Source organism: Schistocerca cancellata, chromosome 3, assembly GCF_023864275.1.
Source record: "Schistocerca cancellata isolate TAMUIC-IGC-003103 chromosome 3, iqSchCanc2.1, whole genome shotgun sequence".
Classification (NCBI taxonomy): Eukaryota; Metazoa; Arthropoda; class Insecta; order Orthoptera; family Acrididae; genus Schistocerca; species Schistocerca cancellata.
Window position 1 is genome coordinate 147,134,398 of NC_064628.1, and position 15,517 is coordinate 147,149,914.

The 15,517-nt window shown below is 45.0% G+C and overlaps 1 protein-coding gene across 1 annotated transcript; it reads right to left on the minus strand.

Annotated features, from left to right (window-relative positions):
* Positions 1 to 4,012: 4,012 nt before the first annotated feature.
* On the minus strand, positions 4,013 to 14,484 carry LOC126174761 (probable chitinase 10). Its single transcript, XM_049921091.1, has 2 exons — positions 14,413 to 14,484; positions 4,013 to 5,089 (listed from the first exon to the last, which is right to left on the minus strand). Exons 1-2 carry the CDS (start codon positions 14,417 to 14,419, stop codon positions 4,401 to 4,403), a joined length of 696 nt encoding a protein of 231 aa, XP_049777048.1. The 5' UTR covers positions 14,420 to 14,484; the 3' UTR covers positions 4,013 to 4,400.
* Between the last annotated feature and the right edge of the window lie 1,033 nt (positions 14,485 to 15,517).

Below are 15,517 nucleotides of genomic sequence, written 5' to 3' on the forward strand. Positions count from 1 at the left end.
GCCATCTGCGTGTGTGCATAACCCATGACTTAGCACACCTCAGTGTTCTTTACACCAAGGCGACACACGAGGGTTTAAAGACTTAGCCGTATCGGGAATGCTTCCACCCCTGCCCCGAAAGACCATAATAATGCTTTTTTGCATGTCAGATAAATCGCTTAATTTCCGCCTTACGACAACAACTGTACTGTTGTCCGGGTATCTCCAACACACTTTATATACCCTCCATTGCCGGTGCTGCAACCTATCGTCTCTGAGTGGTTATTGCACGTTGGCGTCAAACATAGTATGAAGGTCACAAATTGCACCGTTTAGGATGTCTTAAGTTGCTCCCAAACAAATCCTTTCCAATTAATCTAATTTGCTTTTGAAAGTGTGTTTGCTTCTCGTTAATGGAAAATTACTTTTATCCTTCGCAATCCAGACTTATTGTCACCGGTGGTGCGGCCGGCCGCGGCGGTATAGCGGTTCTAGGCGCTCAGTCCGGAACCGCGCGACTGCTACGGCCGCAGGTTCGAATCCTGCCTCGGGCATGGATGTGAGTGATGTCCTTAGGTTAGTTAGATTTAAGTAGTTCTAAGTTCTAGGGGACTGATGACCACAGATGTTAAGTCCCATAGTGCTCAGAGCCATTTGAACCATTTGAACCATTCACCGGTGGTGTAATCAAACTGGTCTAAAATATTTATACAGTGCACAATAGTTATTATTCCATCATTCACAAGTAACGATCACTTTCTACAAAGTATGAAACGCTGACCATAGGCTGTCTCTCAGAGGAAATGAATTTTAGCTCCCAAACCACTATCTTCCATCCCCTGAAATAATAGCAGTTTCGTTTTTGGCGTGACATATTAAGTATATGTTCTATTCACAGCAACAAATCGTACTGTGCAAGCGGATGAATTGTTTTAAGTTGGTCTTAATGCGAAACTTTTTTAACAACATGGGTTTGGTGCCACACATCCAACGCGACTTTTATATTGCACAGAGTTTTGTCAGTGCTAACTGAGCGTGTACAATACACGGTACTCTTTCTTCAGTTACAACGTCAGTTGTTTCATACATTGTCGTCCAATACAGTATTGTGAACATTCCCGACTTGTCTTTCTGAAGTCACATGGTAGGGGCGTCAGTCTTGCAGCTTCTCTTCAAGGAGAGTTTGTCACGCTTTAGTTCATGTGTCTGTTTCTATTCAGTGTATAAGAGAATTGCTTCTTAAAATTATCAGTAACATTTGATTAGCTAGGGTTGGCGATAGGCATTCTAGATAAGGAGTTTGATAATTGTAAGTCCCTAGTTTCTCGATTACCGTATGGAGTAAGTTGACTCTTGACTTACGCTGTTGTAAAATGTGTACTGAGATCCTAAAAATGAGATACAATTTATAGCATCGCCTTTTTGCGCTGACCAGCGAAATTTTCCCTTTGACCTTCAAAACAAAACTGCATCTTAGATGAGAATATTTTATATCTGCGTTTAGTGCTTCCCCCATTTTGATTTCAATTTTTCATATCGGTTTTTCTCTTCGCTGTTACTTCTGGCTTCACAGTCTCTTCTGCTGACTTTTACCTTCTGTGGTCTTGAACAAACAAGCAAACACCTGTCCGAACAGGCCTTCAACGCCCAATGGCACCGACCGACCCGATACCCACGAGAAAGACAGGCCGCGGTGCGTACGTCACGAAGGTAGGCCTGGACTCGCTCGCTCGCTCGGCTCACCAGACGAAATCTGTATCTAAACCTGTTAACTCGCAGCTGGGCGCCTTCGTACTAACGAGAATTGCATCTTCTGCTGGAATCCGCTATTATCAAGTCCTGCTCATTAACAGTACTACAACAAAATTTAATTTCAGTTCGATGCTCGATAGAAATGGTATAAAGGCTTGTTTATAGCATTTAGCCTCTTCTGCTGGACAGTCCTCACCTCACAGAAGAGGTGGTGCCTTATGCAGTTGATAATCTTTTTGGCATGATTTTAATTTTATTGTGCCTCAGTACAGCCGCAATAAATTATAAGTAGGCCTATGGACTTCCGATCATTGTAGGACCAATAACAGTAAGACTCTACAATAGCGTATTCCAGCAGGAGATGCAATTCTCGTTTGTACTACCCGAGGCCTCCGGCCTACCTTCGTGATACAAGCGCCGCGGCCTGTCTTTCTCGTAGGCCTCGCGACGGGCCGCGGTGTCATCCTCAGCTCACCGGATGCGGATCTACATCTACATCTACATTTATACTTCGCAAGCCACCCTACGGTGTGTGGCGGAGGGCACTTTACATGCCACTGTCATTAACTCCCTTTCCAGTTCCAGTCGCGTATGGTTCGCGGGAAGAACCACTGCCGGAAAGCCTCCGTGCACGCTCGAATCTCTCTGATTTTAGATACGTGATCTCCTCGGGAGATATAAGTATGGGGAAGCAATATATTCGATTCCTCATCCAGAAACGCACCTTCTCGAAACCGGGACAGCAAGCTACACCGCGATGCAGAGCGCCTCTCTTGCAGAGTCTGCCATTTCAGTTTGCTAAACATCTCCGCAACGCTATCACGCTTACCAAATAACACTGTGACGAAACGCGCCGCTCTTCTTTGAATCTTCTCTATCTCCTTCGTCAACCCGACCTGGTACGGATCCCACACTGATGAGCAACACTCAAGTATAGGTCGAACGAGTGTTTTGTAAGCCACCTCCTTTGTTGATGGACTACATTTTCTAAGGACTCTCCCAATGAATCTTAACCTGGTACCCGCCTTACCAATAATTAATTTTATATGATCATTTCACTGCAAATCGTTCCTCACGCATACTCCCAGATATTTTACAGAAGTAACTGCTACCAGTGTTTGTTCTGCTATGATATAATCACACAATAAAGGATCCTTCTTTCTATGTATTCGCAATACATTACATTTGTCTATATTAAGGGTCAGTTGCCACTCCCTGCACCAAGTGCCTATCCGCTGCAGATCTTCCTGCATTTCGCTGCAATTTTCTAATGCTGCAACTTCTCTGTATACTACAGCATCATCCGTGAAAATCCGCATGGAACTTCCTACACTATCTACTAGGTAATTTATATGTATTGTGGAAAGCAATGGTCCATAACACTCCCCTGTGGCACGCCAGAGGTTACTTTAACGTCTGTAGACGTCTCTCCATTCAGAACAACATGCTGTGTTCTTTTTGCTAAAAGCTCTTCAATCTAACCACGCACCTGGTCTGATATTCCGTAGGCTCTTACTTTGTTTATCAGGCGACAGTGCGAAACTGTATCGAATACCTTCCGGAAGTCAAGGAAAATGGCATCTACCTGGGAGCCTATGTCTAATATTTTCTGGGTCTCATGAAAAAATAAAGCGAGTTGGATCTCACATGATCGATGTTTCCGGAATCCATGTTGATTCCAACGGAGTAGATTCTGGGAGGGGCTCTCCCGGACTTTGTCAGTTTTCGTGAACGGTGTCGGTAGTTCTCAGTCAAGTAGCTCCTCATTTGGCCTCACAAGAGCTGAGTGCACTCTGTCTGTTTTCTTGAGCACACCAACAATCCACAATGTCTCCGATATGCGACTTGCGATTTTCTGTATTGCCACAGTTTTGAACTACCCACTACTGCTGTTCGATGCAAATTCCATACCACGAGAAATTCGCTTTGATAAGAGGGCGACAACAGTTACAGTTTTTTTATACTTAAAAGTATTATCACTGTGTCAATAATCATGAACATCATTAACATTCCATCATTTCTATAACTGTTTTCTGTCTAAAAAGATTACACAATACACAAAAAATAATTTTCTATAAAATGTATTTGAAAAATGATGTCATACAAAGTCTTTTAACACATGAATTCTCATAACGGTTAAACGTGTCAGTGTGATTCAAATACTATTTATAGCAGATGCGCTCTTTGGCCAAAGTAGCACTGTTAAAAATAACACTTCTTTGTCGTCACTGATTCAATAATGAGACGGCAAGACAGGAAGAAACAGAAAGATAAGATCAAAGTTTTAGCCTTATAATGCCATTTATTAAGTTTACACCGGATAGTTTTAAGAAACACTAGTTCCTTAACTATTGTACATACTACCAATTATCTTCTAGATCAGTCTGTAATGAATGTAAGCATGAGTGTATTTGTGAGAGTGATCGATCATGTTTGTATGGACAGGTCTGTGTGTACTTATGCAAGTTAATATTATCGCATTGTAACATGTCACTTTTTGTGTTACATTAATGTTTAACGATATCGAATGCACCATAGATTAGCGAGCTTTGTGGTAACATAGAGTTGAAAGGTAATGTCAGAATAATTACGAGTTGCTGCAGGGTCGTTATAATATGTACGCCTAGCTGGGGTGTTGTTGGCGACTAGGGGAAGCGGATGAGGTTCCATTAGCGCCGTCGCCTGGACGACTCGGCGGGAACATCTGGCTCCGGCGGAGACCACATACCAGAGAATCCTCTGTCGGGCACGCACTTGGCGTTGACGGGCCAGTCGCAGATGCCTTCTGCCTTGTTGTACTGCAGCCCGCTGGGGCATTCGAACGTGACCGGCTTCCCGTGGTCGCACATGCAGAAGCGGCTGCAGTTGAAAGCGTGCGGCCGTTGGATCACCAGAGTGTCGTCGCCGTTGTACTTGGGACAGCCGCCGACCGCGGGGCACTCCGTGCTTTCTTGCGGCTTCACTGGAATGACGTCGACCGGCGCGGGCGCCGTGCTGGAGGGCTCGCGCGTGAAGATGATGGTCTGGGCGCCGGGCGGCTCTGCCTTGTCCGGCGTCGCCTCGGGTTGGGGCGTGGCGCGCGTGAAGACCGTCGACTTGACGGGGGCCGGCGTGGTGACGGAGCAGCCCGCGGCCGCCGGCCAGTCGCACACCTTGAGCACCGCGTTGAAGTGCAGCCCGCTGGGGCACACCACCATGGTGGGCTCGGTGGAGACGCACTCGTAGAAGACGGAGCAGTTCCTGTCGTCCCGCAGGAAGGTTATTGAGCCCGAGCCGGAGAACGTGGAGCAACTGCCGACGGGTGAACCGAGGGCAACGCTCGTCGTCAGAACTAGCCAGAGGCTGGCTACGATGAAACCTGAAACAGGCAATAACGGCATGAGCGGAATGCGATCTCACTTCCAGACGAAAGCAGGGTAGCGAGGTATGGTTATTGTTGTTACTGGCCAGCAGGTAAAGAACAGTCGAATAGGTTTTATGTCATCTTCCAGCCGGCCGTGGTGGCCAAGCGGTTAAAGGCGCTACAGTCTGGAACCGCGCGGCCGCTACGGTCGCAGGTTCGAATCCTGCCTCGGGCATGGATGTGTGTGATGTCCTTAGGTTAGTTAGGTTTAAGTAGTTCTAAGTTCTAGGGGACTGATGACCTTAGAAGTTAAGTCCCATAGTGCTCAGAGCCGTTTTTGAACCACAGTAGCACTTCCTCGTCCGACCGAAACCGATGTCCACTCATGTCTTTCATCAGGTCACGAGCGATGTGAAAATCATAGAGTAAACGATACGGATCGTACGGAAGATCACAAGCTGCGACATAGTCGCGAACTGAACAATGACCCGAAATAGAATAAATTTCCTTTACTTCATGTTTGTGGTCACAGATACTTATCTCATCAGACTACTGGTTTCGGTCTATATAATGTCCATCTTCAGACCTGTTTTATAAAAACGGAGGATGTTGCAGTGTTTCCTAACCAAATTGTTGAAGCTATCCTTCGTCTGATTGCAGTGTGGGGACGATACGGTTCGGAAACACTGCCACAACCTCCGTACAGCCTGGACCGTTCACCATGTGATTTTCACATCGATTGCGAACATGAAGAAGGACGTCCCTGAATGTCGGTTTCAGCTGGCCGAGGATATGTAAGAGTGGGTGCGGTTGTAGATCTGACAATGGTCGACGGCGCTATACGAAACGGGAATTGATCGCATCGTCTCGCAGTGACGTGAGGTGGTTACTTCCGAATGGACTCACTCCATGTTTCTTTTGTGGCCAGTGTGGGACACACTGCTTTATGACATGTTTTCTGAACGAGGTCGATGCTTTAACCTCCATAGAACACAACCTAACTCACAATCAGGATACTACTTCATGTTTACTACTGCTGGTCACATGATTAGATAGTTAAAGTCGAAGACTTGTAAAGGGAATCGTGTTTCACAGGCAATTTCTTCGCTCTCCAGTGAAATACACGAGGCTCGTCTTATAAGTCTGGTAAATTTCCAAGAAATAATGTAACATTTTTGGGGCGTCTTCACGGGTGACAAGCCTGTTTAATCCAAGAACTGTGTAAAGAATTTCGACGATGTAGACTAAATTCTTGACACCCGTCTGAATTGTTCAGTGTGTCGACTGCGGCAGAAAATGAATAAAACCGAGTTTGGTGCTGTTGTTAAACGTTTTCAGCTGAAGGCGTAGACTGCTGAATAAATCAAAACAGAATTGAACGAAGTTCACACGGATACTGTACCGTAATAGAAGACCAATTGTTTTTGGATTAACGAATATAAACGTGGTCGAACAAACACCAAAGCGCAGCTACTCCTGCCGCCCAACTGACGTCACCACCAAAGGAACCATTGACAAAATTAGTAATATGGTAATGCAAGAGCGCCGAATAAAAATTCGTGAGATTGCTGAGTTTGTAGGTGCCACAACTCAGCGAATGCATAATATCTTGCACAGAGAATAGGCTTTGAAGAAGCTATGTGTGAGGTTGGCCGCAGTCGACCATTGTTGGGTCGTTTTGAATTTGCGTTTGCTTAAAAAAGACCAAGGCTGGTACCCAAGAAATGGTCTTTCACCAGGATAATGCACCATCTCATACAACAGCGATAATGGAGAAGGGCATGAAATGGGATCTTAATTGCTTCTTCAACCACCTTGTTGACCAGACACAACTCCCAACAACTTCTTCCTGTTAAATTTTGCTGGCTGCAAGAAATTTTCATCAAATGAGGAACTGATAGTTGCAGTCAACGAGTATTTTGAAGATTTTGTATAACCTATTTTTCCGATGAGATGACGAAGCTGGAGGATCGCTGAACCAAGTGCATATCTCTCAAAATAAACTATTTCGAGAAGCAATGTGAGTTGTTCACGAAACAAACATTTTTTTCTTGCTTTTTTACTAGGCTTATCAAACCACCCTGTGCCGCGAAACTTCGGAGAGACTGTAACCCCAGTACTAGATCATAAATTTTGCTCCCAAAGCAAAGGTAACATAATTAATGCGTGGCAAGAAAACTGGCTCCTCATTTCCTCGAGAAAAATAAAACGATCATCAAGGCTTTCAATGAACTGAAACTTGAGTAGTTATGGTACCACAGACGGATCCTTTCGTGGACATTCGTGCAGTGCCATACTGGTTTATTTTTTGAGTCATTAGTCTTTCAACTGGTTTTAAGTGGGGTGCCATAAATTCCTCTCCCTTGCCAGCCTTTTCATCTCAGAGTAGCACTTTCTGCCTACGTCATAAATTACAACTTGAAAGTACCCAAACCTCTGTCTTGCCCTACAGGTTTTAACCTCTTCAGTTCCCTCTAGGAACAAGGAAGTTGATCTCTGATGCCTTAACACATGTCCTATTACACTATGTGATTTAAAGTATCTGGACACCGTCAGAAACATACGTTTTCATATTAGGTGCTTTGTGCTGCCACCTACTGCCAAGTTCTCTATATCATCGACCTCAGTAGTCATTAGGCGTCGTGAGAGAGCAGAACGGTGCCCTTCGCGGAACACAGGGACTTCGAACGTGGTCAGGTGATTGGGTGTCACTTGTCTCATACACACTCCTAAGCATCCGTAGGTCCACTGTTTCCGATGTTATAGTGAAGTGGAAACGTGAAGGGACACGTACAGCACAAAAGCGTACAGACTGACCTCGTCTGTTGACTGACACAGACCGCCGTCTGTTGAAGAGGGTCGCAATGTGTAATAGGCAGATATCTGTCCAGATCATCACAAGGAATTCCAAACTGCATCAGGATCCACTGCAAGTAGTATGACAGATAGGCGAGAGGTGGGAAAATTTGGATTTCATGGTCGAGCGGAAGCTCATAAGCCACACATCACTCCAGTAAATGCTAAACGACGCCTCGCTTGGTGTAAGGAGCGTAGACACTGGACGATTGAACAGGGGAAAAACGTTGTGTGGAATGACGAATCACGGCACACTGTGTGGCGATCCGACGGAAGGGTGTGCGTATGGCGAATGCCTGGTGAACGTCATCTGCCAGCGTGTGTAGTGCCAACAGTAAAATTCGGTGGAGGTGATGTTATGGTGTGGTCGTGTTTTTCATGGAGGGTGCTTTCACTCCTTGTTGTTTTGCGTTTCACTGTCACAGCACACCCTACAATGATGTTTTAAGCACTTTCTTGCTTCCCACTGTTGACGAGTAATTCGGGAAGAGCGATTGCATCTTTCAACACAATCGAGCACCTGTTCATAATGCAATGGCCTGTGGCGGAGTGGTTACACGACAATAACATCCCTGTAATTGACTGACCTGCAAAGAGTCCTGACCTGAATCCTATACAACACACGCCGACTTCGTGCCAGGCATACCGACAGACATCGATACCTTTTCTCAGTGCAGCACTCCGTGAAGAATGGGCTGCCACTCCCCAAGAAACCTTCCAGCACCTGATTGAACGTATGCCTGCGAGAGTGGAAGCTGTCATCAAGGCTGACAATGGGCCAACACCACATTGAATTTCAACATTACCAATTGAGGGCGCCACGAACTTATAAGCTATTTTCAGCCAGGCTTCCGGATCCTTTTGATCACATAGTATATCTTTCCCTTCGTCTTGTCACTGTTTTCGATATTTCCTTTCTCCACCGATTCTACGGAGATCCGCCTCATTCCTTATCAGTCGACATGATTTTCAACATTCTTCTGTAGCACCACATCTCAAACGCTTAAATTCTTTTTTGTTCCGGTCTTTCCGCTGTCCATAATTCACTACCATACAATTCTGTGTTGCAGACGTACATTCTCACACATTTATTCCCCCGAATTAAGGCCTATATTTGACACAGTAGACTTCTCTTGGCCAGTAACGCCCCTTTGCCGATGCTAGTAGGCTTTTTTATGTCCTCTACAAACATTCTCCAAAAATTTTCATTGAATTAAGGCCTACATGTGATATCAGTAGATTTCTCTTGGCCAGGAACGTCCCTTTGCCTGTGCTAATATGCTTTTTATGTTGTCCTTTCATCGTCGAATATGGTGTATTTAGTTTCCAAGGTATAAGAATTCCTTAGCTTCAAAAAGTCAACGTCGTGATAACCAACTTATATTAAGTTTAAAGTTAATCTCTTTTCTGCTAATTCTCATTATTTTTGTTATTTCAGTTTAATCTCAAACCATAATGTGTACTCATTGGACTGTTCATTCCCTTCAACAGTTCCTGCAATTCTTCTACACATTCAATGAGAATATCAATGTCATCAACAAACTTTATCGTTGATATACAGGGTGATTTTAATTAAAGTTAAACTTCCAAAACGCTGCAGAAATAAGACCACTAGTCAGAATGACGTCAAACTGCAACGTAATATTATCGGAGAAGGGGGAAGACGTACGGCAGAAGAGAAAATAGCGTGAAAATTGATCAACAGATGGCGTTGTATGGGTCAGAATACGTAAATGAAAACACCTGCCATGCGCACGACCCGTTGAAGTTGGTATAAACACGCCGAGTACACGGCTTTTCCTCCTTCCGCGTCTACCACAGTCGCCGTGACGTCTCAAAGCAAGAATTGCGCTCTGCTTGTAAAGCTGTATTACAAGAATGATGACTGTGCACACGTCGCTCTGCAGAAGTTCCGGACACTGAAGGGTTTGAAAAAAGGCGTCTGTCAAATGACTGCCGTGGGTCTGGAGAAAATGATTCGCAAATTCGGAGAGAAGGGATTCTTTTGGTGTGCAACCTGGCCGAGGGAGGAAACGAATTGATTCGACATCAGTGGAATCAGTGGCCACAACAACGCAGGAGGATACGAGTGGTGGTGTGCAAACGTGTGGTGCATGGAGAATTACCCGAACATTGGACATACCCATGAGCACAGTGCGTAAAATCCTACGAAATATCCTTCTTTGCTATCCATTCAAAATTGCCCATGTGCACGAGTTGTTTCGTGTTGACCTGCCTGAAAGAGAGAAATTCGCTTTAGAATTTCTTGCTCGCATGGAAGTGGACAATGATTGGCCATGGAAGATTTTGTCGACAGACGAAGCTCACTTCCATTTGGCCGGATATGTCAATACACTGAATCGTCGAATGTGGGCAACGGAAACTCCACACGCAAATGAACCAGTACCACTTCATCTTGAAAAGGTGACTGTGTGTTGCGGGTTTACGGCATCACCCATAATAGGGTCATATTCGGTCCTTCTACCTGTACCGTCACTGGTAAGGTCTATGACTGTCTTTTGCGTAACCACGTCATTCCAGCCCTCCGACAGCGTGGATGTGTGGATTGGATCATTTTTATGCAAGATGGCGCACCTCTGGACATTGCAAATCCAGTAAAGCAGCTGTTGAAGCGCCATTTCGGAAATGCTAGAATTATCAGCGCCATTTCCCTGTAGCCTGGCCATCCCCATCACCCGATCTTAATACGTGTGACTTCTGGCTTTGGGGCTATTTGAAAGATGTTGTGTTCAGCGTTCCGATTGCAAACTTAGCTGCAGTGAAGGCACGCATTGCGCAACACATTCTGAACGTGACCCTGGAAACATTTCATTCAGTTGTCGAACATGCCTCTGCCAGGAACTTAAATGTGATTTGCAGAGTATCCATGTAGATAAAGATGCAGATGCTGTTTCTCGATTACAACTTGATGCAGAAAAAGGTGGACAGCGTATTGGACATGTTTTGCGCCGGTCACGCGGAAATTAATAATCCAATGTGATTTTGATTAATGCTTTTAATGCGGGTTTTGGCCTCAGGACAATTAAAAACCGATTTTTCCTATCCAATGTGATAAGACGTTGCCGTGATGGATGGGCTTACGTAACTAACAGTATCACACCTGTACACCAATGCACACTGGGTAGTTCAGTTTGTTTAACGCCTAACGTACGCCTTAGGTATTGTTATATGATTCATTTGTCATTTGTAGACGACCACTATTAAATTGTGACGCATACAGCGTGGTCTATTGCTACATTCTGTGACTATTTATAATTCTTCTGCCATACGTGTTCCCATTTCTCCGATGCTATTCCATTGCAATTGAACGTCATTCTGACCAATGGTGTTATTTCTACAGCGTTTTGAAAGTTTAATTATAATCGCCCTGTACTTTCACCTTCAATTTTAGTCCCACACTTGAACTTTTCTTCTGTTGCCATGACTGTGTCTTGCATGTATCGATTGAACATTAGGGACGAAAGACTGTACCCCCGTCTTACACACTTTGTGAGCCGAGGACTTCTTTGTCTTATTATTTGCTCTTCATTCTCGTACATATCATCCGTCTATTCCTGTAGCTCACTACCGTTTTCCTCGGAATTTCGAATATCTTACACCAGTTTACACTATCGAGCGCTTTTTCTAGATCAACAAATCGTATGAGCCTATCTTGATTTATTTTCAGACTTGCTACCTTTTATGATGCAGTTTCTCACTAATTGCCTTATGAATCTAAAAGACTATAGTTGACATAGAGTACTCAAGTAGTCGATGCTCGATTTAACGTATATTCACATTTCTCTCACATGAAACAGTCGTAACTGTGCATGTACTCGTATTATAGAAGAATTCCCTAGAGGGTGCTACCTCAATGGACTATAGTCAGGCTTGGACGATAAAAATTATTGAAAATCTGAGTTTGCTCTTCATATCAGGAACTCGCAGTTATATCTGGTGAAAAATATACACAAAAATTGTTGTATTAATTGTATATTTAAATTTCTCGTTGAAACTATGTCCGCCGCGCGGGATTAGCCGAGCGGTCTAGGGCGCTGCAGTCATCTACTGTGCTGCTGGACCCGGCGGAGGTTCGAGTCCTCCCTCGGACATGGGTGTGTGTGTTTGTCCTTAGGATAATTTAGATTAAGTAGTGTGTAAGCTTAGGGACTGATGACCTTAGCAGTTAAGTCCCATAAGATTTCACACTCATTTGAACATTTTTTGAAACTATGTCCTTCGAATACCCGAATATACACATATCAGAAAAAGTTTAGCATCACCCCGGTTCCCAGAACTCCAGAAGATCGACGTTGACTGTGGGTATTGTATCACATTCCCTTTGACTCTTCAGAGATGTTACTAAAGCAGCCCAAAGACGTAAACAACCATGCATGAGCAGCGCCTAATAGACGGGGCGGGTCCGACAGTCAATCAGTTCCAGTCATTCCACCAGGAAGGAGGTACACGGCTCGTGTTGTCTATAGTTCAACCATGCCTAGACAGACAATACCGCTGTTCGATCGCTTCCGCATTGTTACTTTGCGCCAGGAAGGGCTGTCAACAAGGGAATTATCCAGGCGTCTCAGAGTGAACCAAAACGGTGTTGTTCGGACATGGAGGATATACAGAGAGACAAGAATTGTCGATGACATGCCTCGCTCAGGCCGCCCAAGAGCTACTACTGCAGTGGATGGCTGATACCTACGAACTATGGCTCGGAGGAACCCTGACACCAACGCTACCATGTTGAATAATGCTTTTCGTGCAGCCGCAGGACGTCATGTTACGACTCAAAGTGTGCGCAGTAGGCTACATGATGCGCAAATTCACTCCTGACTTGCATGCCGAGGTCCATCTTTGCAACCAAGTCACCGTGAAGGGCGATGTAGATGGGCCCAACAACATGCCGAATGGACCGCTCCAAGATTGGAATCACATTCTCTTCACCGATGTGTGTCGCATATGTCTTGAACCAGACAATCGTCGAAGACTTGTTTGGAGGCAACCCGGTCAGGATGATCAGGCTGTCCAGCGAGTGAAACAAGGTGGGGTTTCCTGATGTTTTGAGGTGGCATTATGTAGGACCGACGTAGGTCGCTGGTGGTCATGGAAGTCGCCGTAATGGCTGTACGATACATGAATGCCATCCTCCGACAGATAGCGCAACCATATCGGCAGCATATCGGCGAGACATTCGTCTTCATGGACGACAATTCGAGCCCCCATCGTGCTCATCTTTTCAATGTCTTCCATCAGTATAACGACATCGCTCGACTACAGTCGCAGCATGTTCTCCAGACATGAACCCTAACGAACATATCTGGGGTATATTGAGAAGGGCTGTTTATGGACGACGTGACCCACCAAGGGATCTACGCCGAATCGCCGTTGAGGAGTGGGACACTCTGGACCAATAGTGCCTTGATGAACTTATCGATGGTATGCCACGACGAATTCAGCCATGCATCAATGCAAGAGTACTTGCTACTGGGTATTAGAGGTACAGGTGTTTACGGAAATCTGGACCACCACCTCTGAAGGTCTCGCTGTATGGTGGTACAACACGCAACGTGTGGTTTTCATGAGCAATAAAGAGGGCGGAAATGATGTTTATTTTAATCTCTATTTAGATTTTCTGTGCAGTTTCCGGAACTCCCGGAGCCGAGGTAATGCAAAACTTTTTTGATGTGTGGAATATTCAGAATACACTTGTGATACCAATATATTTCGCATGAGGCAAGGCTCAAGCTATAGTGCAAATTAGTTGGGTAGGAGCTTTAGAAGCTTAAGATGATAAACGAGAGATGGACCGTTTGTACTGACAATCCGGTAAATTTTTGTCACAGAAACCCGTAATTTTTTGAATACTGTTTTATATTCTCCTAAAATACCCAAGTGAAATTCGTTCCATTAGTTAAATCATTTGACATCAGTAGGGTTATGGTGCTAAGGTGACTACAGATACCTCGACACATATTTTGAGCACGACCTCCGCCTGTAGTGGTCGCGTGGTTTGAGGCGTCAAGGCACGGATTGCGAGGCCACTCCCTCCAGAGGTTGCAGTCCTCCCTCGGGCATGGGTGTGTTTGTTGTTCTTTGCACAAGTTAGTTTACGTTATTTCAAAGTAGTGTGTAAGTCTAGGGACCGATTACCTCTGCAGTTTGATCCCACAGGAATTCACACAGATTTGAACATTTTTTCAGCACGACCACAAAACCTTTTCATACTAAGTGTTTTACAGAACTCAACAATTTGGATTAAATCGAAGTACTTCGCCGACGATGAAAATGGTATCTACAAAATTATACTAAAAATCCTATGAATAAAATGAAATTCTATCTTCCAGTTCAGAAACTATTGTCAGGGAATGTTTTAATTCTGATAACGTGCACTTTGTTTGAGAACAAATGGAATTAGAAAATGGTTTTACTCACACTTACTTAAGCAACGAGTTTTAAATGGAGGAAGGAAGACTAACCTTTCATTGCTGGAGTGTTTCTCCTCTCAGGCTACTGGATGTAATTCAACGACGGTTAATTGACTGCTTACTACTGGCTGATCGTTCTGCTTATAAAGTTCGAGGAGCTTAATCACGCCGATAAGAAACCAATTAACTGAATACCTTCTTTAAGTTATCGTTTCAAGTGGCCTACTAAGGCATGACGAAATTTTTTGACCTACGCATGGCCTGATGCACTCTTTCGTGGAATACATTTACTTGTATAATTTTTTCACTCTGTTTACATAGTAAATTAAAGAAATGAATGAAAAGTAACATGTGCTTCCTTTTTGTAAGAGATTAGTATTGAACACCTTATTTGGCCGAATCATATGAAAGTCACTAAAACTGGTATCATTTGTGATTCTTGAGTTTCTCCCGGCGTATTTGATAATCAAAATATCCACGGGTATGCTGCCGGTCTATAGTGTCCAACGGGCACAATATTTCGGCGATCAAACATGTCGCCATCATCAGGTGAACTGACGGACTGAGCTCCTGTGAACGTACCGGCACGGAGATCCGTACGCTATGGCTGCTCAGAGGGAACTGGGTTCGGTCGCGGCGGCGGCCGATTTAAATACCCTCCGCCCGCGGCGCGCTCCCTCCGCCGTCCGCGCCCAGCGCCACGGTCGCGCGGTGGAACAGCTTGCGACGGCGTCTGAGATGACGTCTGTGTGATGGCTCTGTCCGCCGTGGTCGTCACAACTATACGTCTGCTCGATTTACTCTTGATTAACCCGATCGCTGGTTCCCAAGCCTTGCTAAGATTATAGCCACAGTCCCGGTTTATGAGGTCGTCATTGGTGCGAATTTCGATGGCCTCTCTAACAACGCTGTCCCAGTATCTCGACGTCTGTACCAGAATCCTCGTGCGGTCATACTCCATGGCGTGATTTTCCGACAAACAATGTTCAGCGACCGCCGACTTGCTCGGATACATCAGTCGAGTGTGCCTCTGGTGTTCACGGCATCGATCCTCGACGGTACGCATCGTCTGACCAATATACGACTTGCCACATTGACACGGAATCTGGTACACGCCGGCCTTCCTCAAACCGAGGTCATCTTTGGCGCTCCCCAC